We start from the raw sequence: 25,082 nt of genomic DNA on the forward strand, positions 1-25,082 counted from the left end.
GTTGCGCTTACGATATAATTATCTCAAGTTATAGAGCAATATATCCCAAACAGTATACAAATAAAGAAACCTTATACATAAATCTACATTTTCAATCTAAAATTAGATGTTAATTTGTAGGCAAATATAAATTTTAATGAAATTATATGTTAGGCACAATTTGGTAGTATAAGAGTCTACTTTAGTACACCTCAGTCAACGATGATTTGAGTCACCACTAAAATGCGCCAAAGCTACAGAATTACGATCTTCAACAAAGTTTTATTGCAAACCATATATACTATATAATACGCGTAACAAAATGTGTTAATCACGATTCGCTGTAAAGCCTAAGAACGTTGCTAGAGTACAGCTAAAGTTTACCTTAGACACAGATGGTATGAACGTATCCCTTGTGTCCCCTGTACCGAGGCCCCCACGTGTAACTCAGCTGACGAAAGTTGGTGAAATCGAAACGTGCACAATCCGGACAAAAACCGGCCTTATTCCTCTAACTCTTCAACTTTCCTCGACGCTATTCTGCCGATATGAAGTTGTTTACGGATCCAGGGAATCCACATGCTCTAAAAGCTGTGATCGCCTCGAATATAGCAGGAACGGTGCTCCAAATCCAGGAGGTTGACCGAACCAGATGGGCTACCGGTGAGTTGCGAAACTACTAAGCATGATCATGTAAAAAATTATGTGTGTCACGTCTTTGGTGTAAAAGTATAGCAGTCAATTTTAACATCTTGTTTTGCGTATAATATACAAGCAATCGTCTTTTGTTTTACAGCAAAAGGAAAGGAAATAGATCGTTTCTAAGCTAGATCTAGAATGCTTTGTTTTCGAAAGGGGGAGGGGACAATACTAGCTATTACCAGTCACGTGTTGATCTGTAAATGCTAGCCTGGGGGTGTGTGGAGGGTGTGTTTTGTGTTTGTTGACTTTTTTTGACAGCTAACACTAGCTTTGACATGATTCTTCTTTTGTTATGAATCAGCAGATCTTCCAGCTGGGGCATCATTTCTGCAAAGTAGACAGGTAACGTTTTAACTTTTTTTTATTCTGTGCAATGAAATTATTAAGAGCGGTCCAAACTGGAATTTCTACCTGGTTTAAGATTTAAATTAAGTCGACTAATTACCATAATAATGTGATGAGCAAATTATGCACTCAATGGTAAATGAAATACTGTAAATTCCTGATTTTCTCACTGTTTTCATTGTCAATTCTGTACCATGAACTTATCATTACACCACTTGATTACACTTACAGTTAACAAATAATTCCTGGACTTTCTTTTTCCTGCACCTGTCACCACAGTCAACATATAGTTCCGTGAACATATCCATTTTTCTCAGACCGTGAACTTTTGCTACCATGAACATAAAGTGAATTACAGTACCATTCCCCCTAAATAGTCTGTTTGTTTGTGCATGTATTTGATGAAGGTGGTTCTTTGATTCACCGCTGACACATCATACATGTTTTATTATGATGATTATTTTTTCTAGCTGCCCATCTTGGAACTCCCATCAGGAAGAGCAATTTTCTCAGCTAACGCAGCCTGCAGGTGAGATTTGTCACATAGAAAGCCATAAGAACAAGTCAGATTGTTCTTGTGCTCAAAAAGTAAAGCTGCTGAACTGAAAAATCAACTTGTACATTAAGTTAATTTATTTGTTTATTTGTATCAACAACAGCATAAATCACAGCCGTGACATACAAGGCTAAATTCCGATGCTTGTTTACAACATAAATCATTAACCATTAACAGTAGGGTCATTAACGCAAATAACAACCCCAACTGAGTCTGCAGATTAGTCACTTTGGCTCAATACAGATTTGAAGTGGTTGGTACATGTACATAACTTGTGTTGTGAGACCCAAGAATTTTGCAGGTAATTGGTAATTTGCACAACCCCCAGATTATCAGTTTTTTTACTCCTTCTTTCCTTCAGGTACTTGTTGGGTAATAAAAACACTGATGACATCACTGTGGATGAGTGGCTGGAATGGGAGAGTTCTCAACTACAGGTGATTCTACACTCCATTCATCTATGCATTCATTTGATATTGAGAGAAACATACTACATGTATACAAGTTTGATGCGATGCAAGTTTGATAAAATAAAATGTAGGCCTGGAGGGCACTTTGAAAAACACCTCAGTGGTGATACATTTGTATGTGGTCCCTGGATGAATAAATAACATGAAAAGCACTCAACTGTTAAAGTTAGTCATTATTTCCCATGTCTTTTCCTTGTTTTCCCCCAGCCATTCCTAGCCCCGTACATTGTGGCGTGTGTAGGTCAGGGTAAGAAGGACAATGCCTTGTTTGCTGCCATGTTTCCTCTGTTAGAACATCTGGACAAGGCACTGAAGGACAGGCAATACATCGTCGGGGTAAGTTAAACTTTAAGTCTTCCCTCAGTACGTTTGTGCATATGATGGTGCCCAACTCTGTTCCTGTGGTCCGTGGGACACAAGGTTGTGCAAGCACTACAGCAGGGGGCTAGTCCACTGGTAGTGGTGTGTGTTCAACTCCTATACTCTAAGTGCTAGGCAGAGAAACATATGTACCATACATGTACATGGTGTTTAAAGGTAGCGATAATCTTCATTTCTGACTGTAGCCAGTTTCCAATCACTATAGCTACAGCAGGGGGCTAGTCCACTGGTAGTGATATGTGTTTAGTTCCTATACTCTAAGTGAACTCCTATACAGAGAAACAGTATGTACCATCTTTAAGTTCATAGTGTTTGATGTGTTTGGTCTTGTAGGATATTATTTGTTATGGGTGATGTTCTATAATATGTTTGTGTTTTTATGCAGACGTCTGTGACAGCAGCTGATATTGTACTCTGGTCAGCACTCTTCCCTCTCTATGGAGACTCAACAAAGATAACAGGTAAGTTACAGTACTTAAGTACAGGTGGGCCATAGAAGTGCCATGCATCAGCACCCTCTGTTGACTTAGTAATGAACTGCAGGCAAATTTCCACTGTACAAAAATAGTGTGGTTCAACTTTATGAATTTTATTAACAGACAAGAAAACACAAGGCTGGTTTGGGATATGAACTTGCTTGATTTCAGAAACACCCTTCTTCAAATGGATTAAAATTAAAGTAGAAAATAGAGTTGTGTTTAGTGATCATATCTCTACCCTTTCAGAGCAAACAAGCACATGACTAGCACCCGCACAGCTGTTTACAGTATACTTAATATCAATCAATGATTTTTGGTTTAAACCAACTCATACATCAGCAAATGGGGTGACTTACACATTTGGCTCATTGCACACAAGCGACAGGTACTATAGACTTACTTTAATTTTATGATTTTTTATCCCAGTCCTATAAGCAATCAGCTTTTTAGTCCCCTACATTGTAAGATTGACATTGAAGTGGCAAAAATAGTTTATTCAGTCTCCCTCAGCTTTTAGTTCAGTCCACAGCAAACATGGTTCAAACTTGAGACTTTGACTTGGGGCGAGGCTGCCACATCAGCAAGAAGCAAAATCATGGCGGCTGCACCGACAAGTTTGGGGACACATTTCAAGGAAGAACTGTCCTGCAGCATCTGCCTGGAGCTGTTCATCAGGCCCAAGATGCTGCCCTGTCAGCACACCTTCTGTCAGGACTGTCTACAGGACCATGCAGGGAGGGGAGGGACCTTCCAGTGCCCAATCTGTCGTCGGCAGGTCAGGCTGCCACCCCAGGGGGTCGCAGGTTTGCCTGACAACTACCTGGTTACAAGTCTGTGTGAGAGGCTGCAAAATCAGGCAACATTATCAGAGGAAACAAGGGAACAACCCCAGTCTGCAAACAGGTGCAGTTCTCACCCTTCTGAGGTACTCAAACAGTTCTGTAAACAATGTCAGATTCCAATTTGCGAACAGTGTTTTGAAGAGACTCATGATGATCATCTCACAACAACCATCAAAAAAGCTGCACAGGAAAGAAGCTCCACAGTCCAGGCCTTGATCAATGAGGGGAGGAACATTGTTGAAAGTTACTTAAGCTTCCTCAGAAGTCTGAGGGAAGAAGAGAGAACCCTGAACGAAAAGAAACAGCAGAGAGACAAAAGCATCATTCAGGCCTACAACCAAATGGTGCAGAAACTCACCCAGAGAAAAGACCACCTCTTGTCTGAATCAGAAGAGAACCACACAAACAACTTGGACAGAATGCAGACTGAAAGGGACAGTATGTTGGCAGATGTCAATGAACTGTCTGCTGCCTGTGATCGAGCAGAACAAGAACTGCAGCAGGGATGGGTCGAGTTTCTCAGTCAGCAAACCGCTTTGACAGAGGTAGTAGGAAAGTACAGACGAAAAACAGCACCAACTCCTGTACAAACCCAGCCTGCTGTCTTTCAGCCCACAGACACCCCCGTGCCAGTATTGGGACATGTGACGGTCCAGTCTCTCCCATCTGCACCAATCCCAGCAGCACCTTCAGCAAGGGGAACAGGTCATCACCATGGTAACCAAAGACAAGGGGAGCGTCAGCCTCAGAAGGTGACATTTGGTGGAGAGCGATCAGGAACAGGAAAGTTCATTGAACAATGCGGTGTTACAGTGTCAAATGAAGGGGAGATCTTTGTAGCAGATAAAAACCAGAGAATCCAAGTCTTCACCCTGCAGGGAAGGTTTGTCCGACTGTTCCCAACAGTTGTGTCAGGTGAACAGGAGATGCAGCCAACAGATATGGCCCTGGACGGGGAGGGGAACCTGTGGGTGGTGGGGTGGATACAGTCTGCTGAGTTTGCTGTGCAGTACAACAAACAGGGCAGGGTGCTGAGGAAGATTGGCCTACAGGACACAGGGTGGGCCAGAGGAGTTGCCGAGGACACCAGGAGGAACCACATCCTCATCACACAAATCACAGGAGACAGGGACAACCCACATGGTGCAGTTTTGGTGTTCAGGCCAGATGGAACATTGGTGGAAACTGTGGGTGGGAAAAGGAAGAGCTTACTAGCATCACTAGTATCAAGGCAGCAGGGGATGAAGTTCCCACGGTACATCACTGTGGACGGGGAAGGGAACATTCTAGTGTCAGACTGGGACAATGCCTGTGTCTATGTGTACAACGAGGACGGACAGTTTCTGTTCCAGTTTGGAGGTTGGGGAATTGGTGAAGGTCAGCTGAACAGGCCCCGTGGCATCTGCACAGACAGGGCAGGGAACATCATCGTGGTAGATGGGGGAAACAGACGTGTGGAGATGTTTGACAAGACAGGAAAATTCCTCAAACACATCACTACAGACATGATGGGGCCACGAGCTGTTGCCATGGCAACACAGGGACAGCTGGTAATAACTGATGATAGAGACAACACTGTCAGCATATTCCAGAACTTCTGAATCTGATTGAGGTGATAATCAAACTGAACCAGTCTGTAACAATATCACTTTACAAAGTTTAGCTCTGTTGCTGTATTAAGCATGTTGCTATATTAGCAGATGTAACTGTTTGCTCTACAAAGCAAAAGAATTTAGGCCAAAAAAGCAGTTACTCAAGCAACTGGATATGATTTTGAAAACGTCAGACGTTTCAGCTGGTATCCACTAGCTTTCGTCAGTGACTGAGAGACCAGAGGGGAAAACAGGTTTATAAGCACAACCTATTGATTGATATGCAAATAAAGTGAAGACAAATTTTTGGAAGTCGAAAAAGGAACAAAAGTCAGACAAGTCAAGACAAGATGATGCAAATTAGTCTGAATTTCCAATTACCTGGATGTCTAACCTTCATCGACGCAAAAGAATTTAGGTTTAAATAAACTGCCCAAGATCCGAGCCTGAAGGCCCCTTAAAACACAATCAACTAAAATCATACTTTGTCAATACTAATAGATACAGTTAGAACAGAAATATGTACACCTAACAAAGGATGACATGTTATTGTATATTGTATAATGGCGCCTGAGGTGTCCAGTCTGGCCGACTGCTGCCTACCCCTGAGACAGGGAAGCCGGCAGCAGAATAACCAAAGCCAGGATATGTGATATGTATGTGTGTATGTATGATCATGAGTAGAAGTACAAATGTATAGGTGGATAGATGAATAATGTAATCAGTAAACTATGATCCAATGGAAAAAAAAAATTGTCTAAAATGTCTCAAGAAGAGATATGAAGCATGTACATTTTTGTAAATCATACTTATTACATTAGGTTTTTAGATAAAACAGAGCATAGTTTCCCCATTACTCCAGACTTAGTTAAACTTACTGCATGTAGCCCCAATGGGGCATGAATATGCAACAAACTTCACTGTCATTGCAATAAAGAGCAAAGTGACATTATAAATAAGATAGAGAAGCAAGTACATAATATACAATTGTATTCACAAAAAGTGAATTATTTTTAATTATATTGTATGATTTTAAAGAGTTTTTATTTTGGCAAAGTTGACATAACTGAGAGTGAGAAGCAATCTTTGCATTTGTTACCTTTCGTGTCCGGGTATTTCTAATTGTCTTTCATTCTAAAACTTTGATGTGAATACTTAGCAGCTTATCACCCAGTTTTATAAAGAAAACCACTGTATTCCCACCTAGCTTTACAAAATCTAATACAATGTACAAAGGTGATTAAAAATAAAGATTTTTGGTGTTAAAATGTTTTGTCTTTTGTGTTTAATCTTGTTCTTGAACTTTGGCCCCTTTTTGTTTATCTGTGGACACCCCTAGTATGAAGTGGTCTGTCCCTAACCTGACGTCGACAGAATAAAAATGGCGCCTGAGGAAAAAAATGTTTCCTGTTTCCTTCAACCTAAGAAAAACCTGCCGACCCTTGCATCAGGATTTTGCCTGTTGCAGAATATATCTTTTCCGACATAATATTTTGAAACTACAGACGGGATGATAACGTTATATATGCAAATACAGCCTCATATGAGACCTTCTGCCAAAATGCTGTGCACAACACATTATGGGTTTCACGCAGGTGCAGTACATTCTGCCGACGTGCTTACATGTACTTTGTTTTGAATAGAAATTTTGATGTGCCTTGCTGTATAAGTAGTATCTAAAGAACAATTTTGTTATTTTCCTCCTACAGATGAGTTGACTCGGTACTCAGGAATTGTAGACTGGTTTCAGAACTTGTCGACTCAAGAAGCATTCAAGTCCGCCATAGCAACGGTTACTAAGAGCAAGGGAGTGTCAGCTTGTAAGGTGGGTACCATATATGCTCTTTCACTGTTTTTTATCAACATACTTTGGATAATATTTTTTTTTGTTATTTATTTTCTTATTCATGTATGTCATTCACTTAGGCATCATAGTATAATGTACTAGTATTTCTATACAACAATCATGTAAATATGCCTGTCCTTGGTGCTGAACACCATCCACACACAGTCAAACATGCCTGTCCTTGGTGCTGAACACCATCCACACACAAACATACCTGTCCTTGGTGCTGAACACCATCCACACACAGTCAAACATACCTTTCCTTGGTGCTGAACACCATACACACACAGGTAAGCATGCCTGTCCTTGGTGCTGAACGCCATCCATACACAGGTAAACATACCTGTCCTTGGTGCTGAATGCCATACACACACAAACATACCTGTCCTTGGTGCTGAACACAATCCACACACAGGTAAGCATGCCTGTCCTTAGTGCTGAACACCATACACACACAGGTGAACATGCCTGTCCTTGGTGCTGAACACCATCCACACACAGTCAAACATACCTTTCCTTGGTGCTGAACACCATACACACACAGGTAAGCATGCCTGTCCTTGGTGCTGAACGCCATCCATACACATACATACCTGTCCATGTTGTAATTCTTATTGACTATGAACTATTTTACATTTTCAGGCATCTTTGCTAGCCCAGCCCCTCCCCCTGAAACCAGTGATACAGTCCTCTCCCACCAAGGCCCAGTCAGAGGTAAACAATGACATATTCTTGCAATTATTGTGGAAAACACTGAAGTCATTTGACACAGGCTGAGAAGGAAAACCTCATGTATATGCTAAAATGAAGTGTATATTTCAACCATTTTGCTGGAAAAATATGTTTTTTGGTGTAATATAGCCGCGCTGTGTGCCTCTGAAGCTGGCGTGTTACGCTGAGACCCAGATATATGTTCATTGCATGATTATATATGATTCATTCTTGAGAAAGACTGAATAAAGTCTAAACCGGTCGAATTCCGTCTCATTGTTGTCATCTTCCCATTGCTACAAATGATATATATGATTCTGTAGATACTTGTATCTTCTGTATACTTCTCCTCATGCTAGGAGAATGCCTATATGTGGACTTTTAATGTCTCAACTTACATTTCATTTATCTTACATATATTTCAGGCTGGCTCTACAAGCAGTGAACTGTCAGTCTCTGCTGAGGAAGTCACAGCCGCGATTTCTGCTTTCAAAGATGGGAAGAGTCCCAAGCCTCGGACAAGGACACATCCTATGTAAGTACACACACAACACAACAGTGGGCAGATCTTCTGATCCTTCTTAGTAATTCAACATGTACACAAACATCATCATTTACCTGCCAATGTTTCATTAGTCTCTTTGCTAGCTTCCTTGCTCTCTCGCTACTATTTTAATATTGTAAATATCAATGTCATTCTGTGGATTTATGTTTACCGGTATTATATGTATGTCTGCAATGTTGATATAATAATAAAGAATTGAGGAATTGAAGAAGTCTCTATTTCCCCCTCAGTTTGCCCCAGTCAGGAGAGAGGAACATCCTGATCACCAGTGCCCTTCCATACGTCAACAACGTGCCGCATCTGGGCAACATCATCGGCTGTGTGCTGAGTGCTGATGTCTTCGCAAGGTCTGTAGTCTTTGTTTGTTTGTTTGTTTGCTTCAATTGTGTACAGATAACTTAGAAGCTGGTCAAAGAAACGTGCCTTAAACAATGTAGCTAGGTACTCATTCTCACCTTAGTCAAGTGAGGAAATAGGTGTAGAGTGGTACAAGATTGGAGCTGTGTGCTGAGTGCTGATGTCTTTGCCAGGTCTGTTGTCTTTGTTTGTTTGCTTGTGCATGCTTCGATTGCCTACAGGCAACTTAGAAGCTACGTCAGTAAAGGTTAGACATCCAGGTAATACGATACGCCAAAAGTCAGTTACTCAAGCAACTGGACATGATTTTGGAAAGGTAGTGGATACTACCTGATCATGAAACGGCTGACTGTTTCCAAAATCATATTCAGTTACTTGAGTAACTTAGAAGCTGCTCCAACAAATTGCCATCAACAATCATCGTGTAGGTTACTCATTTTCACCTGAGTCATGTGAGGAAATAGATGTAAAGGGCCTTTCTCAAGGGTACAAGATTGGGGCTGAATGTTGAAGAAAACCCCTCTAACCTGTTCATTGGTTTGTGCTCACTCTCACTGTTTTATTTTCTCTAGGTTTTGCCGGTTGCGTAACTGGAACACTCTGTACATCTGTGGTACAGATGAGTACGGCACAGCCACTGAGACCAAAGCCCTGGAGGAAGGCCTCAGTCCCCAGCAGATCTGTGACAAGTACAACAGGATCCACACCGAGATCTACAAGTGGTTTGAGATCGACTTCGACTACTTTGGGAGGACCACCACACCTCAGCAAACTGTGTAAGTTCATCTACATCCAAAAATAATTTCATCAGGAAGAAATAAAGATAATAAAAGACTAGGCTTTCTTTGTAACACTTGAATTACTAGTAATTGGGACTTACCCCAGTTGGGTTCCAATTAATACCAGTGTTGCAAGCATAGTCTTCATTTCATAATGACTTGTACCAACACAGATGAAGTTTTATGCTAAATAATTTCATCAGGTTGGTAGAACATAAGATATTGGGGTTTTCTTTTACAGAGCCAGTAACTCTCACCTGCTTACAGTTTGATGCCAATCAGACACCTTCCTCAGAGCTTCTGACTGGAATACTGCTGCTTCATATATCAGTGAGAAGCAGAACTCCAGTCAGAAGCTCTGAGGAAGGCATCTGGGCAGACATCAAAACATAAGCAAGTACTGACATTTTTTATGTCATGCTTTATATCTTGTGTTTTTTAGGATATCCCAAGACATTTTCTGGAGGCTGTACAAGAGGAATTTCTTGCTGACAGAAACTGTGGAGCAGCTGAAGTGCCAACAATGTGACAAGTGGGTTCTTTTCTATGGAAAAATCTTAGCCTGATATTTGCAGTGTCTCACAAGGACAGGCATGTTTGCCTATGTGTGGATGGTGTTCAGCACCAAGGACAGGCATGTTTGTGTGTGGATGGTGTTCAGCACCAAGGACAGGTATGTTTGGTTGTGTGTGGATGGTACAACCCTGCAGTGCTTTAACATTCTCCTAGGTGGCATACATGTATTGTACAGCAGTACTTGTTAGAATGTGTAATGCATGTTTGTAATGCCATCTATATAAATGGTTTGATTGTTTGTTTGTTTGCAGGTTCCTAGCAGACAGATTTGTGGAGGGAACATGTCCACTCTGTAACTATGACGATGCCCGGGGAGACCAGTGTGACAAATGTGGCAAACTCATCAACGCTACAGAACTCAAGGTGTGTGGCAAACTGGGTTTCCTGATTTTGTGCAACAGTTTAGTTGTGGCACTCATTTGTATGTGGAATATTGTTTTCTTTCAGTAGAAAGCTTTTTTTGAAGCCAAAGGAAAAGAAAGTAAAAAGAAACATTGTGACAAAGTTGTTGCTTTATTTATCTAATACTGATAATGTCTCCAATTTTGTATCAATAGTAGATTATGCATGTTGCCATTACTAGCAGGTAGTTCATGTAATGACAGTTAAGCACTATACTATTGTTTTTTGTGTTGCCATAGAAACCCAGGTGTAAGCTGTGTAACAAAACACCTGTAGTCCAGACCTCAGAACACCTGTTCCTCGACCTTCCCAAGGTGAGAGTCTTCAAAAACATTTCTGCAGACTGTGAAATGTTTCCCTGATATGTGGTAACACTTTTCTTGGAAAAGATTTTGCTTATGTCTCTATATAAAGAAAGTAGAAAAGGTTGTCTTCTAATTAGGTATAGTGCAATCTTGTGGTTTTTTTTAATATTAAGGCTTTATCATGGCTTTTTGCAAGCACACTGGGTCACCTCTTCTCTTATTGACAAGTGTGTTGGGCTCTTTAATTCATAGCTCTTTCAATGTCTTAGACTCTCCAAGACACTAGGGGTACAAAGACCATGATGCCAGTAGTTGTCAAAACTTCCTCGCATTCTTGAAAATAGTATCAGAGAAGATGTAGCAGATATAGCAGATAACTAAATAAACATCATGCTAATATTAGACCTTTGTTCCTCCTGTGCCTGATGGCACATCGGGCAGCAAGCTTCCACCTCTTTTTGTCAGCAGCCACTGTCTCTGCCTACTGCCATGTTCACCCTTCTCAGATTTTCTTGGAAGGTCTAGTCACCATGCATTTTTCAGCTTTCCTTTCTTCCTTCTACCATTTTGGGGGACCCAGGCCAATGGTGTCTTGGAGTATCAGCTCTCATGAACATTTCTATTTTTGATGACCGTGGTTCAATCCTGCCTGTTTGCCCAGTTGGAGCCGGCTCTGTCAGCCTTCCTGAACACCATCTACCCAACAGACGACTGGTCCAACAACGCGAAGGTCATCACAAGGTCGTGGGTGCGGGACGGCCTGAAGCCTCGCTGTATCACCCGAGACCTCAAGTGGGGAACGCCGGTGCCTCTGGAGGGGTTCACGGAAAAGGTGAGATAACTTCGGGAATGGAGGAAGGGAAAGATAGAGGGAGAGAAGAAAAAAGGGAAGTGAGGGAAAAAAAGGAAAATGTAAGAAAATTTTAGGAATATAGGGATGGAGGGACAGAGGGAAAGAGGGTAGTGGGAGAAGAAAGGAACAGGTAACTTTGTGAATTCCTTGACAAAGACTGGAGTAGTACAGTCGAAAAAAGTCCAACAATTTTGTTGGTCAAACCTGTATCAGGAAGACTTCTACCAATGCAGATGAACTTTCAAGGTATGGATGGATGGAGGGAGAGAGAGAGGGAGGGAGGGAAGTGGGAGAAGAAAGAGAGTGACAGTGAAAGATTGATGTACAATGACTGTCAAAACTGCCTGTTGTTTAGCATGACTGAATGAGTGAGCTTGAAAATGAATAAGTGAATGAGGGGGAAGAAAGACTACCTTGTATACAGTTATGGAGTTATAGGTTTACAGTTTTATTAAGAAAATCAGCCTCACAGCATGTACATGTACAACAAGCTGAATTACACTGATTCGTACAATCGTTATATAGAAATAAACAACAGTACATACCCCATAGATATGAAGAACAAGAACGTTAGATAAAAGTATAATTGTCTTTGTTTCTTTCCAGGTTTTCTACGTGTGGTTCGATGCTCCAATTGGCTACCTGTCGATAACTGCCAACTACACCGACCAATGGGAGAAGTGGTGGAAAAACCCTGAACAGGTCAGGACAAATCAAATGATCTCCTTGTTTCTCAGACGATGAGACTTAGTAATTCTTCCATTTCCCTTCCCTGGCATTTGCAAACTCCTGGAAAACTTGCTGAGAGACGACATATACTGGCTCCCTGAAGGTGTGCTTTTCTTCTCAGACACACAGATTTCATGCTAAACTTCATGTTCTCCCAACAGGTGACACTGTACAACTTCATGGCAAAGGACAATGTTCCGTTCCACAGTGTGGTGTTCCCCTGCAGTCTGCTGGGAGCCGAGGACAACTATACACTGGTCAACCATCTACAGGCTACAGGTAAGTTTTCCAGAGTGCCTGAACTCTAAAAATGGAAAGTTGTCACCATCTAAACCTGAGAAACATTTTGGCAGAATATCCTGTGTGAACCCGTAAGGTTTTCTGCATGTCACTCAGGCAGAACATCTCGTTTAAGGTAATGTTATTTATGGCAGAAACATGAATAAAATTTGCAGTTACGGGTAAGTTTATGGAGAATCCTACAACACATAGGCAAAACTAAGATGTTACAGTTATCATCTCCTACCCTGCAACACAAACCTGACCAAAATGACATCTAGTGGGAGCATATCTAGTATGCAACAGATCTTTTAGGGTAGTTACATGTAACACTGTCAGTCTGTAACACAAACAAGCTGTCCTTACTTAAGGACCCACATTAAGATGTTCCCAATTCATCCTGTACTTTTCCAGAGTACCTGAACTACGAAGATGGGAAGTTCTCCAAGAGTCGGGGCGTGGGCGTGTTCGGGAACAACGCAAAGGACACTGGGATACCTGCAGACATCTACAGGTTCTACCTACTGTTTGTCCGACCAGAGAGTCAGGTATGACGAGTGTCTTCACCTTTTTTTTTTTTTAATATAATATCAAGATTTACCGCACACTGTGGAAGGACTGACATAACAGGTGACATGGAGAATCCTACAACACTGTCACATAGGCAAAACTAAGATGTTACAGTTATCATCTCCTACCCTGCAACACAAACCTGACCAAAGTGACATCTTCACATTTTCAAAATGTCAAATCTGAGACTAGACTGTAAGGTCTGAACCACTCACACCAGGAAGGACCCCTACTCTTTTGAGTGGTGGGTTCTTTAACACGCTCAAGGTGTTGCACTCCTTAAACATGGGACCTCTGACTTTACGTCCTATCTGAGAGAATTTCCTAGGCAAGTTAGGTCTCATTTTCACCAAGTTAAATGACGAAATAGTTACAAATGTATTATATATATACATTTAGATATAGTACATATATAATATATAAAGTACTTTTACCGAAGACAGAACAATAGTGCCTGCCATGGATTCAAACTCAGAATCTTTAAATTCTGAGAACCCTGCTATTCTGCACTTAATTGTGATGATTAAAACATTTGTTACATGTATTGTAACTCAAGAATTAACCTTTTCCTTCCTCCCTCCTCAGGACAGCACCTTCAGCTGGGAAGACCTGATGACCAAAAACAACAGCGAGCTGCTCAACAACCTGGGAAACTTTGTCAACAGGTCAGCTGGTGTAAAAGTATTCCTGCTACATTGTATAATCATTATGCTGTTTGTGTTTGGGTGCAATCAGCTTTTCTAATATATCTTAAAATAAAGTTTGTATAAGTGCAGTATAACAGTAGCCATCTACACACATGCAAACATGCCTGTCTTTGGTGCTGAACACCATCCACACACAAACACACCTGTCATTGGTGCTGCACACCATCCACACACAGGCAAACATACCTGTCCTTGGAGCTGAACACCATCCACACACAGGTAAACACACCTGTCCTTGGTGCTGAACACCACCCACACAGGCAAACACACCTGTCCTTGGTGCTGAACACCATCCACACACAGGCAAACATACCTGTCCTTGGAGCTGAACACCATCCACACACAGGTAAACACACCTGTCCTTGGTGCTGATCACCATCTACACACATGCAGACATGCCTGTCCTTGGTGCTGAACACCATCCACAAATCCCTAGGTGTTCAGTACCAAGGACCGACCCTGTATTTTGAGCAGCTTTAGTAACAGAGGCCTTGTTTTTACCTCCAGAGCCCTCATGTTTGTGAGTAACTTCTTCCAAGGCGTGATGCCGGCAGTAGAAGTGACGGAGGAGGATGGACAGTTGTTGGCTCAGATCAACAGGGAACTACAGGCCTTCTTACAGTGTCTGGAGAAAGTCAGGTCGGTGTGTTTTTCACTATCCTTCAAAATTCTCTCTCTATTTTTGTGAGAGAGTTCAGCTGTTTTCCAACAGAAAGAGATTGAACTCATTCTTGGTCAACAAATTTTTAACAATAGGTACAAAGTTTAAGCCTTAGTTCCAACACAAATTTTGCAACATAACTAATTTTACCAATATAGATGAGGTTTCACTCAAATTTTCAACCAGTTTTCTGGTCTTCTGCAGGATAACTTTGCTGATGCCATTCTATGTGTTGGAATACCATTTCACCAACACAGATGAACTTTTGATGCTAGCCTAGCCTTTCAATCATTTTGCTTCCCTGTACAATATTACTACAAATCGATTTTAACAGGATGATTGTGCTTTTCTTGCCAAAACTTCTTTTTACCAGTTGAAATGATGGTTTTCCCTGTTGTTTTCCAGACTGAGGGAGGGTCTGGTTCGTATCCTGAACATCTCTCGGCTGGGTAACCAGTACATCCAGGCACAGAAACCCTGGGTCTTAGTCAAGGGGAGCCCAGCGGAAAAGTAAGGACAGTATTGTATTGTGTCTGTCTGAGGTGTGTGTGTGTGCGTGTCTGTCTGTCTGTGTGTGTCTGTGTGTGTGTGTGTCTGTCTGTGTGTGTCTGTGTGTGTGTGTGTGTGTGTGTCTGTCTGTGTGTGTCTGTCTGTCTGTCTACATGTATATATGTGCATGTGTGCGTTTGTGGTGCTTTGACACAAGCAGTTTTGGGGCAGGTTTGACTGTAGATTTTTTCTTCCCTTCAGAGTGCAGGCACAGTTGCAGTCTTTAGGACTGGACACTAAGCCATGATCCACTGTTCATTGTGCTTGTCGAAAAGAGCTGGGGAAATTTCCCTGGACAAACAACCAGTAAATACTGTACATACATTGTAGCGTCTGTCACAACCGGTGGAAAAGTAGATCTTCAGTGAGCTAAAACTGGATCAAGATCACTCTAATTTTCTTTTTTTCAGAGCGCGAGCGGGTACAGTGATCGGCCTGGCGGCTAACGTGTCCTGTCTCCTGTCTGTGCTGGTTCAGCCGTACATGCCTGCCACCAGCTCCACCATACAGCAGCAGCTACAGGCACCTCCGGAGGTCAACATCCTCACTGACACGTTTGTCTGTCAGCTACCGGCAGGGCACAAGATTGGAAAGGTATGGAAAACATGTGAAATAAACTTTGTTGTACTAGTGACCATGTCTGTGTAAGGACCACCTGGCCATTGATATACATCAGATTCTACAGACTGGGCATAAGATTGGAAAGGTACAGACATAAAGTCAACCCTTTACTAGAATAAGGACCTCCTGGCCATCTATAGGTTTTCGAAAGGTATCAACATAAAGAAACATCCAAAATGAAGCCTGTATTGCTGTGCAAGAACGTGTAACCCTCGGAAGTCGGGGAACAGATTGGTTGGTTGGCTGGTTGGTCGGTCGAGCAAGCAAGCGAGTGAGGTGAATAAACCTGTAAATGCTGTACAAAGTGTCTGTCTTCTCTGTCATGACCAGTGGATGAGTAGCTCAACAGTTCATTGAGTTCATTTGAGCTAAACTCTTATGACATAACCTTTACTTCTCCCTCCCCCTCCCAGCCCAGCCCCCTGTTCCAGAAACTAGAAGCCTCCACCATGGCGGAACTCAAGAAGAAATTTGCAGGGACTCAGATGGAGAGGAAGGAACAGGAGCAGAAGGTACCTAAAAAATTATACAATTTTCTGGGCCATTTCTCAACATTATTAGAAATACAAGCATGGTCTATTGCGGTTAATTATCATTGTTTAAGTCTCCTTAGCTGCCTACCCACGAGTGACATCTTTTCTTATATATTGAATTTACACATGTATTTAGGGTAACAAAGCTAAGGCTATGCCAAAGAAGTTTGTTCATTCTCAGATATAAACGAAAAGTGCCAAACTGTCATTAATTGTTTTCAACACTTGTTGTCCTGTCCTCCCCCACAGAGTAAGACTCCAGCCCAGCCTGTACAGAACACCCCTCCTGTTAAAGTGGACCAGGCTGAAGTGGACAGGCTTACAGCAGAAGTGCAGAAGCAGGTATGGCATAGAAAGACATCAATTGCCAATAAAAGCACTTTTGGAAAACCTGCTTTATTTTGAATAATTTCATCATCACAAAAGATTGTTTAAGTAGGTTCTGAAACATCAAACTTAAAGCCTGCTGGTTGTTAAATGAAGAGCATTACACAACCTAGCTTTGTAACCAGCTTTGGACCACTTCCTAAACTAAGATACTTGATGAATCTTGAATTAAGAAGCAAAGACTGAGAAGCAAGGAAATATGCTTGTGAAACTTGATGCAATGTCTCTGTGTTTTTACTTCATCTTACCAAGACTTCATCCATGCTGACCACATATATGTGGAAACATAAACACACACACACGCAGAAAACAAACCTCCATTTTCATGGAGGCAACAACTCTAAATACTTCATGGAAGTGTGTCAATGAAATCTTTTCATTCTTGTTTCCGTAGGGAGAAGCTGTGCGTCAGCTGAAGACAGACAAGGCAGAGAAGAAGCTGGTGGATGCAGAGGTACAAAAGTTACTCGCTCTAAAGGCGCAGCTCGCCGCTGCCAAGGGGGAAAACCCTGCCGAAATTATCGGTGGGAAGGGCAAGAAGAACAAAAAGGGCAAAAAATAACCGACCAATTCTGCTTGGAACCTGAATCCTGTACCCTGTATACCAGACTGTTGCCAGGGCTAGTATATAGGCCAGCTCCAGGGCTAGCCAGGGTACCAGACTGTTTCAAGGGCCTATACAGGCCACCTTCTTGTCCCCAAGGAAATTGTACCACAGATATCCCTCAGTTAGACCTCCTTTAAATTGGTTGGACTCTGAGGAACTGGTCTGTTTACTGGCCCTGTGAACTGTCTGGCATCCAGGCTAGAATCCTGCGATAAGTGAAAGAAATTTCTTACTAATAATAGATGAATTAGAATGTGAATTTTCAGGTGCATGTCTTTCAATGTTTCTCAGTGTTACGGGTCCCTCCAAAACTATGAATTGGTCTCATCTTCATGATTTAGAAATTGTCTGATTGGGACAAAATGTCTTCAACTTTCTGATCTTCTGATATGCTCTTTTTCAAGCTGCCTCCGGAGTGATTAACAAAGGAGCAGGTCTCAGTAACAATGTGTGTCATAACTTCTCTACATACATAAGCTATCATTCTACAGTATTAAAGCCATGAAATGTGTTGGCAGAACATTGCTTAGTAATGTGTTTCAGTCTTCAATGATCTCCATTTACTAAAACTACAAAGTTGAACATATTCTTCAAAGTGAAACAAGAAAGTTAAGATAAAATTAATGCAGGAAGTAGTAACTGCAAAGTTAGAAGTAACTTACAAGACAAGCACTAGTAGTGTACATGACACAAATCTTCTTATGATGTTGTAGCGTTAAATCATGTTGACCAGTTTATAAATAGTTACACAATGTCTACCATATTGAGAAAAAGAATGCCATGATGGTGATGTTACTGTTTTATAGCACAAGACCATTACAGGAATATACTGTGTAGTGTTGGCAACCATCTGAGTCAATGATACTATTAGCCTCCATAGCATGCCAAAAATTGGGGGTTTTGGGGGTCTTCAGAAGCTTTTATGTGCTATTTTCTGATTGCATATAGACAACATAGCCGGCCTGGTTGAATGTTTAGAACTGGGCTAATCAGAAAACAGCTGAAGACCACCAAACCCCCAGTTCTATAAGCCTGCTACGGAGGCTAATGATACTGCACCTTGCCTTATATTATTTAGTTTGTGTCTAATGTGTTATCAAATGAAATGCACACGTTGCAGCACTAACTTGTAGAATTTCAATATTACCTCTGACTGTAAGTAGATATTAAGAATGTTTATGTGTCATTTCTAAGGAGGGTTAAGGTACAATTTGTTTGTATGATTTAACAATTGAATTATTAAAGGTTATGGAATGGACACAACCAGTATTTCACTTTTTTTTTTCAAAACTTTTGTAACAACAGCCGTATCATGTGTGACTAGTTTTTCTGCTGGAGGAAAGAACCAATGCACGACAAAACAACAATTCAAAAAAAAAATTATCATATATTTCCTTGACACAACTTCAACATGTATGTACAAATATGGCAGACACTGAGAAGAATCTCACTCTTACAGTTGAGTCAAAGAATAAGCCCATCAATTCACAATGCTAACAGATTGAGTTAAGTTTTGCATGTATTTGTACAAAACGTAGGTCCTGGAATATGTTAGCATAGCACATCTGGTTCACGATTACGGGGTGGTACCAGGTAACAGAGAAAGACCTGTTACACATAAGCTTTGAGTGTATACATAGGCCTTAGTCCACATAAGACTAAGAAAAAAATTCAAGAAACAATTTTCATGATCTTCCATAAACATATATAAACAAAATCATTGCTCTACCCTAGATCAACCCTCTACCCCATTTTATACTAGTAGTTTGTATAAAAAAATACAATCTTCTTACAAGTTACCCTTCCTTGGTTACACCTGGGGACTTCTGATTCTTCAAAGAAAAAGAGAACTTAGAAATTAATCAGTCATTTATTCCAATGACAACCTCTTCACTGAACCACACACAGGTTTACATTGTATGTATGGTATTGTGGCTTTTCCCTCATGTACACATATGTATGTACAACTTGTACAACATACATGCCCACTTTTACCTGAAAGTTTTTCTGTTTTTGATATGTTATCACTATATCAGACTCAGAAAGAACACAAAATTATTATTACATGTATTACAATCACACAGCATTCATAGTAGTTCATACCTACCTAATATATATAAGATGGTAATAACCTTATATTTATATACAAACATATCTCCTGGTCAAAATATCTGTTCTTTTACTAGTTTGTTGTAACTTACTACTTCATGTTATAACATTGTTGGCAGCAGACTGTTGAGAGTAGTTTTAGGAGTTGGCAAATCTATGCAACTGCATTGTAATAGGTTTAGTTGTTTTATTACAGTTTCATTGTGTACATGTAGCCTTGATTTGAAAGCATTTCTATTTTCCCTTATTTCAAATCCACTAGTCGCTCTGTCAATGGTTACACATCCAGGTAATGAGATACACAAGAAAACGGTTACTCAAGCAACTGGATAGGTTTTGAAAACTGTCAGACTTTTCAAGTAGCATCCAATTCTTTCAAGTAGCAGTCACTGACAAAAAGGATTGAATGCTACTTGAAACATCTGACAGTTTTCAAAATTTACCCAGTTGCTAATGTATGTATTTTCATTTGAACCTGTCCATCCATTTTCCAGACATAACACAAGAAAACAGTTACTGTGTCAGACATTTCAAGTGACATCCACTACTTTCAAGTACATTTTAGCAGTCCCTGAAAAGAGTAGTGGATGCTACAGTGGATGTTGGGCATTAAAGAGAAGAAGAAGACTTCAAAATCTATCCAGTTGCTTGAGTAGCTGTTTTGTTGAGCACTTGTTCCTAGTATCCCATTGCTTCAGAAAGAGTCGAGTCTGTTCTTCACTGCATGCTGCACAGTTTCCAGACTCTCATGGTCCAGCTCCTTCACCAGGGCCAGGACTGCACTCAGGATGTTAGCATTCTGGGGAGACAGTTCAGTAAAAAGTTAATACTACTAAGTATATTCCACATGTTTTGGTACCCATCTCCATTTCCATGACCTATGGTTGGACAACACAACTGTAGAAGCAGTACAGCAGAGAGCCAGTCCACAAAGCATACGCTCTGTCCGATAAGATATTGAACTGGTGCACAGCAAGAAAATGGTGATGCGTTCATGAACCAGGTTTTGCCTAAAAACAGACTTCATTACAATTAGACAACAATGTTTTTCATTCACACATGTACATGTAGATATTGTGATAGATGTTTCACTCACTGTACTGTAGTATACATTGATTATGTACTATACACTCACACAATGTAGAATTCCATTCAAATGTACTGAACTTAACTTGTATAATACTGGTAAGAGTTTTATACATAGTGTATTATAAACCTTACCCTGTGTTTGCTAGTTGAAGGTGAAGCTCTAGTCTGGATAGGAGTGTACTTCTCAGCTGGGAGGGGCTTCAGACCAAGCTGCTCCCGGATTTTACTAAACACAGGACAAGAGGGAGGTAACATCAGCAATATTGGGAAAACTTCAACATGAAGGCTATTACTAGTCTCCTAGATTACTATCCTCTACCAGGCTAGGTTTCTGAAAAAGTAGAACTTGACTAAATGCCTGGATGCCAGACTGGCTCCAGGGCCAACATGCCCCTATGGAAATTATACCACCTTGGGAAACATGTTGGCCAACTTGGGGCCTAAGTGATGCCAAAAGAGTACACTTTTCAATATATTTTTCCAGCAACCTGGAAGAAACTAGCCAGGTATGTTGCTGTCAATAAGAACTTCTTTTTTCCTTACTGACACACTGTTCAGTCTCTATATAAAGCCATTGGCCTATTACCAGTGCAAACGTTAACCCTCTACCCTACTGTGTCATCTGGATACAGCACTATACAGCCTTACTTGGTCTCCTCCAGTGTGACAGCGATGGCAGACTGCTGTGGATCAGGGTCCTGGTCAGCAGGGCTGGTGGAGCGCCCGCCTCCGTTCTCTAACATAACCTCCTTCTTCTCAGGCAACTTTAGGTCATCCCCAGCCTCGATAGCTCTGTTCACGTCTTCTGGGGTTACAACTGGGGAGCGGGAGAAAAGCAGACTGTTGTGATATTAAGCAAAGTCAGACGACACCCCTCCAACAAGTCCAGATCTAAAAATTAAGTACAAGTTACATGTTTAAACTTAAAACTTTTGGTCCTACTAAGGAAGACAAGAGTGACTGATCGAAAGCGTGAGAGAATTTTTTGTGCTGGACCAAAAGTTTTAACTTTAAACAAAGACGTTGTTTGCTTCTTTGTCTCACGCAACTAGTGAACAGCCTCAAGGCACAACTACCAATAGGTTGGCAATGCAATGGTTAACATTATGCCTACTTGTTTGTTTACTTGTTTGTTTATTCATTAGAATCTAAAGTCAGCCTGCATGCAGGCTGCTTTACTTACTAGTGTTGTCCAGCTTCTGTAGATTTGGCAGAGTTTTGAGAACCGTCATCCTATATTTGTCATGATCAGCTGTTTCGCAGGGGTTGTCAGCCAACCACAGCACTCGTAACTTTGGCAGGTTCTAGAGAAAAGAAAACAAGATCTCATTGGTCAATAAAAGCCTACAGTTATGCACATTACCTTAATACTAATACTATTCATAGTAGTCAAAAGCATGGTGAAAATAAAAGAATTTGCTATTCTAGTTCTGTGACAAGCATTTAAACATGAGTTCCATCAACTGCAAAACAAAAATGTGTCCAACAGACATTCACAATCATTATGGTTAAGACTAAGGTTTTCCCTATAGCTATACTGTTACCCAAAATTTTCAAGTTAAACATATTAATTTGTGTTCTTTCCAGTCTGACCTTGAGGTAGCATATTTCCGACAGCTCAGCGATGCAGTTCTTCCGCACATACAGTTCCTGCAGGTTCTGGCAGTATCTGAAGTCTTGTAGTGTCGTTATGTTGTTCACACTGAAAAAAAGTAAGAACAGAAACAGTGAATGAACTACAAGTTCCTTGACTGGAGTTGGTCAGTCGAAAATATGGCTTCGTACAATATTGTTCGAACCTGTTTCATAATGTATAATTGGTAAAAAAAGAACAATGTTTAATAATAATTAAAATATGTCAATGAAGGTTAGACATCCAGGTAATAAGATACACCAAAAAGCAGTTACTCAAGCAACTGGATATGATTTTGGAAAATCATATCCAGTGCTTGAGTATATAAACTGCTTTTTGGCGAATAATTATAATAATCTAAGGTTTGATATTGGAAGGCATGATTGAGCATGGGCGATAGGCCACCGAGTTTTTGTTGAGATCGCTGTTGCTTTGTTTTATGAACACTCGTATACTGTGCACTCCGTACAAGCTTAAGATTCCCGATAATCATACACTGAACACAAACACTATGAACACGGTCCGTTGAAAGGATCCGAAGAGTCATGAACTCAACACATAACACCGTGAACACTGTCCGTCGAAAGATTCCCGAGAATCATACACTCATCGCATAACACCGTGACCACGGTCCGTTGAAAAATTTCCCTAGAATTCTCTGTACAATGAAATATACATATATAATACATACTGCTGGGTACTTGGTCCGCTGAATCATACAATAAAAAGCACACTCATTACTCAGCTGTTACATTGGCGTTCAGGGTAGCGCAAAGGCCGACGGGAATAGAACAGGTTTCGCAAACTCGAATGCGTTCGCAAAACCGCTGCTCGACTCGATAGAACCCCAAGCCGGGGCTAGCGCTAGCGGTGATAACTTCAAAAAGATGACAGGGTAGGAAACACCTACCCGTGAACTGCGTTACCAACTGGGGTGGCAGCAAAAATGTGACTTAGAATCACGTTCGGTGTGAAGTCCCTGCCTCCCCAGACTCAGAAAACAACGATATAGTACATTTTAGAGATATTGGGCACAACTACACTTTCCAAATCTCATGCCTGGGAAACATATGTAGAACTGAAAACATGTCGGTGGGGTTTGTGGACGTGTTTAGAGTACATTTACACATAGCATGTCAAGACTCTTGTCGGGTGATGTAGCCAGTTGTGTGCGTTTACATTTTAGAACCGCGCGGGAAATGTGGGCCTATCGTGCGTCTGATTGGCTAGCGATGATGTCATTGACCTGTACAGCAGCGACCTGGTAACGCAGTTCGCCGGAAATTGGACTTTACAAAATGCTTCATATCTTCTTTAAAATATGGTATCATACCCCCAAAAAGTTTACATGGCTACTTAGTTACCCCTTGATTATAGATAGTATCAAGACTTTTATTTTCCTTATGGCATTTCGCAGAAAATAGGGTCTTTTGAAATGGCATTTCGCACCTAGTGTATACTAGTACTAAGTACCTAACCAAGATGAAGCGTTCGGAAGTCGCTGTTCGGCTCTCGGCAATCTTCGGGAGACTTCGGTATCTGTTCGTATGGTTCTTTGGAATCCTCATCAGTTTGTGACCGTGTTCAGTGTTCGTATCATTCTCAGGAATCTTTCAACGGGCCGTGTTCACGGTGTTATGTGTTATGTGACTGTATGATTTTTGGGAATATTTCAACGGACCACTGTATTGTGATGGCAACGGGCTGAATGAGTAGACACAGTGTATGTTCTAACATACGCGAAACAATAATAAGGATTTTATTTAATGGTTTACAAAACAATGTAACGTTACATGTATTGTTAGATCTCAACAAAAACTCGGTGGCCTAGCGCCTGTGGATTGAGTTGACTATACATGATATGTTACAAACAAAATGTGAAGATGTGACATCCTACCTCAAACTTATAACTTCAATGTTGGGCATCTGACGAAAAACTGACACCTGTGAGTGTGAAAATAACAGAGATTCAATCAACATCACTACAACTCTGTAATGAAATGGAAAAAATTAATATATCCCAACTTCACCAAGAAATACAGAAGAACATACAGGTTACGGTTAGAAGCATTCCCCTGGATGTTATACCCAAAAGGGTTTTGTACCAGTAGTTATAAGATTAAGATTAAGCATACTTACATCAGTCAGCTCATTGCCCCTACAACATCATTCAGTGATGGACCATGGAAGAAACAACAGAAAGATTAACCATCTTACATTTATCATACATGCAAATCGTTCTGCTAGAGTTCTGGTGCAATTGTTATTCGAATCAAGTACATTGTATACTGTATGTAGTAAACCTGTAGTATAATGTCCTTGTTCAAATGTAAATGTACTTGTTGTTGTGATATTACATATCATGAATTGTATAGATGGAGGTATTAAGGACATACATGGATGAAGGGAAGATCCTATAATATAGCTAAGAAAGAAGCAAGGAGCTCTTCAAATTATGTGATGATGAACTCACCAACAGTTTAACTTTTTGACACTTTCTAGGTCTGGTGCCCTGGCCCGGGCTAGCACTAGTTTAGCAGTGAGCTTCACCATATCGTCTACAGCGGTTCCTGGCAAAATGGAGTGCTTAAATTAACAGAAAACGGAGAAATCTGTCGTCTCTTCTATCTACTTCCGCAACAAAGAGAGCAACAGGTTGTTTTATAAACAGAAACTAGCACGTTATTCCGAACGACATGTTGTAATATTTAAAAGTACGTAATGTCCAGCAAAAATAATTAATATTACATAAATCGTCAAGTTCTGTGTAAATTTGAATTTTTGGTTGATTAACCACGTTAAATTTTTACTATTGATATTATTTTATAAAGTCGTAAACTATGGTATCTATATCACCGAATAAGATGC

At 40.8% G+C, this 25,082-nt stretch overlaps 3 protein-coding genes across 3 annotated transcripts; 2 read left to right on the plus strand and 1 right to left on the minus strand.

Moving 5' to 3' along the window:
• The first annotated feature begins 185 nt into the window (after positions 1–185).
• Positions 186–18,340, plus strand: LOC109479210 (methionine--tRNA ligase, cytoplasmic-like). The gene is made up of 24 exons (XM_019781103.1): positions 186–635; positions 1,020–1,028; positions 1,497–1,555; positions 1,944–2,019; positions 2,260–2,388; positions 2,819–2,894; positions 7,056–7,171; positions 7,835–7,906; positions 8,329–8,438; positions 9,398–9,601; positions 10,047–10,136; positions 10,432–10,543; positions 10,822–10,896; positions 11,549–11,719; positions 12,347–12,442; positions 12,631–12,748; positions 13,163–13,296; positions 13,904–13,983; positions 14,533–14,664; positions 15,092–15,196; positions 15,646–15,829; positions 16,270–16,368; positions 16,639–16,731; positions 17,171–18,340. The coding sequence occupies exons 1-24, from the start codon at positions 528–530 to the stop codon at positions 17,336–17,338; spliced, it is 2,616 nt and encodes an 871-aa protein (XP_019636662.1). The 5' UTR covers positions 186–527; the 3' UTR covers positions 17,339–18,340.
• Positions 2,931–5,450, plus strand: LOC109479198 (tripartite motif-containing protein 3-like). The gene has a single exon (XM_019781091.1). The coding sequence runs from the start codon at positions 3,508–3,510 to the stop codon at positions 5,353–5,355; it is 1,848 nt and encodes a 615-aa protein (XP_019636650.1). The 5' UTR covers positions 2,931–3,507; the 3' UTR covers positions 5,356–5,450.
• A 1,615-nt stretch (positions 18,341–19,955) lies between the features above and the next one.
• Positions 19,956–24,874, minus strand: LOC109479209 (protein C21orf2-like). The gene is made up of 8 exons (XM_019781102.1): positions 24,688–24,874; positions 24,354–24,372; positions 24,112–24,158; positions 22,175–22,283; positions 21,765–21,885; positions 21,230–21,398; positions 20,714–20,807; positions 19,956–20,291 (listed from the first exon to the last, which is right to left on the minus strand). Exons 1-8 carry the CDS (start codon positions 24,765–24,767, stop codon positions 20,187–20,189), a joined length of 744 nt encoding a protein of 247 aa, XP_019636661.1. The 5' UTR covers positions 24,768–24,874; the 3' UTR covers positions 19,956–20,186.
• Between the last annotated feature and the right edge of the window lie 208 nt (positions 24,875–25,082).

The sequence above is a fragment of the Branchiostoma belcheri genome, unplaced genomic scaffold (assembly GCF_001625305.1).
Source record: "Branchiostoma belcheri isolate BF01 breed outbred unplaced genomic scaffold, Haploidv18h27 scaffold47, whole genome shotgun sequence".
Classification (NCBI taxonomy): Eukaryota; Metazoa; Chordata; class Leptocardii; order Amphioxiformes; family Branchiostomatidae; genus Branchiostoma; species Branchiostoma belcheri.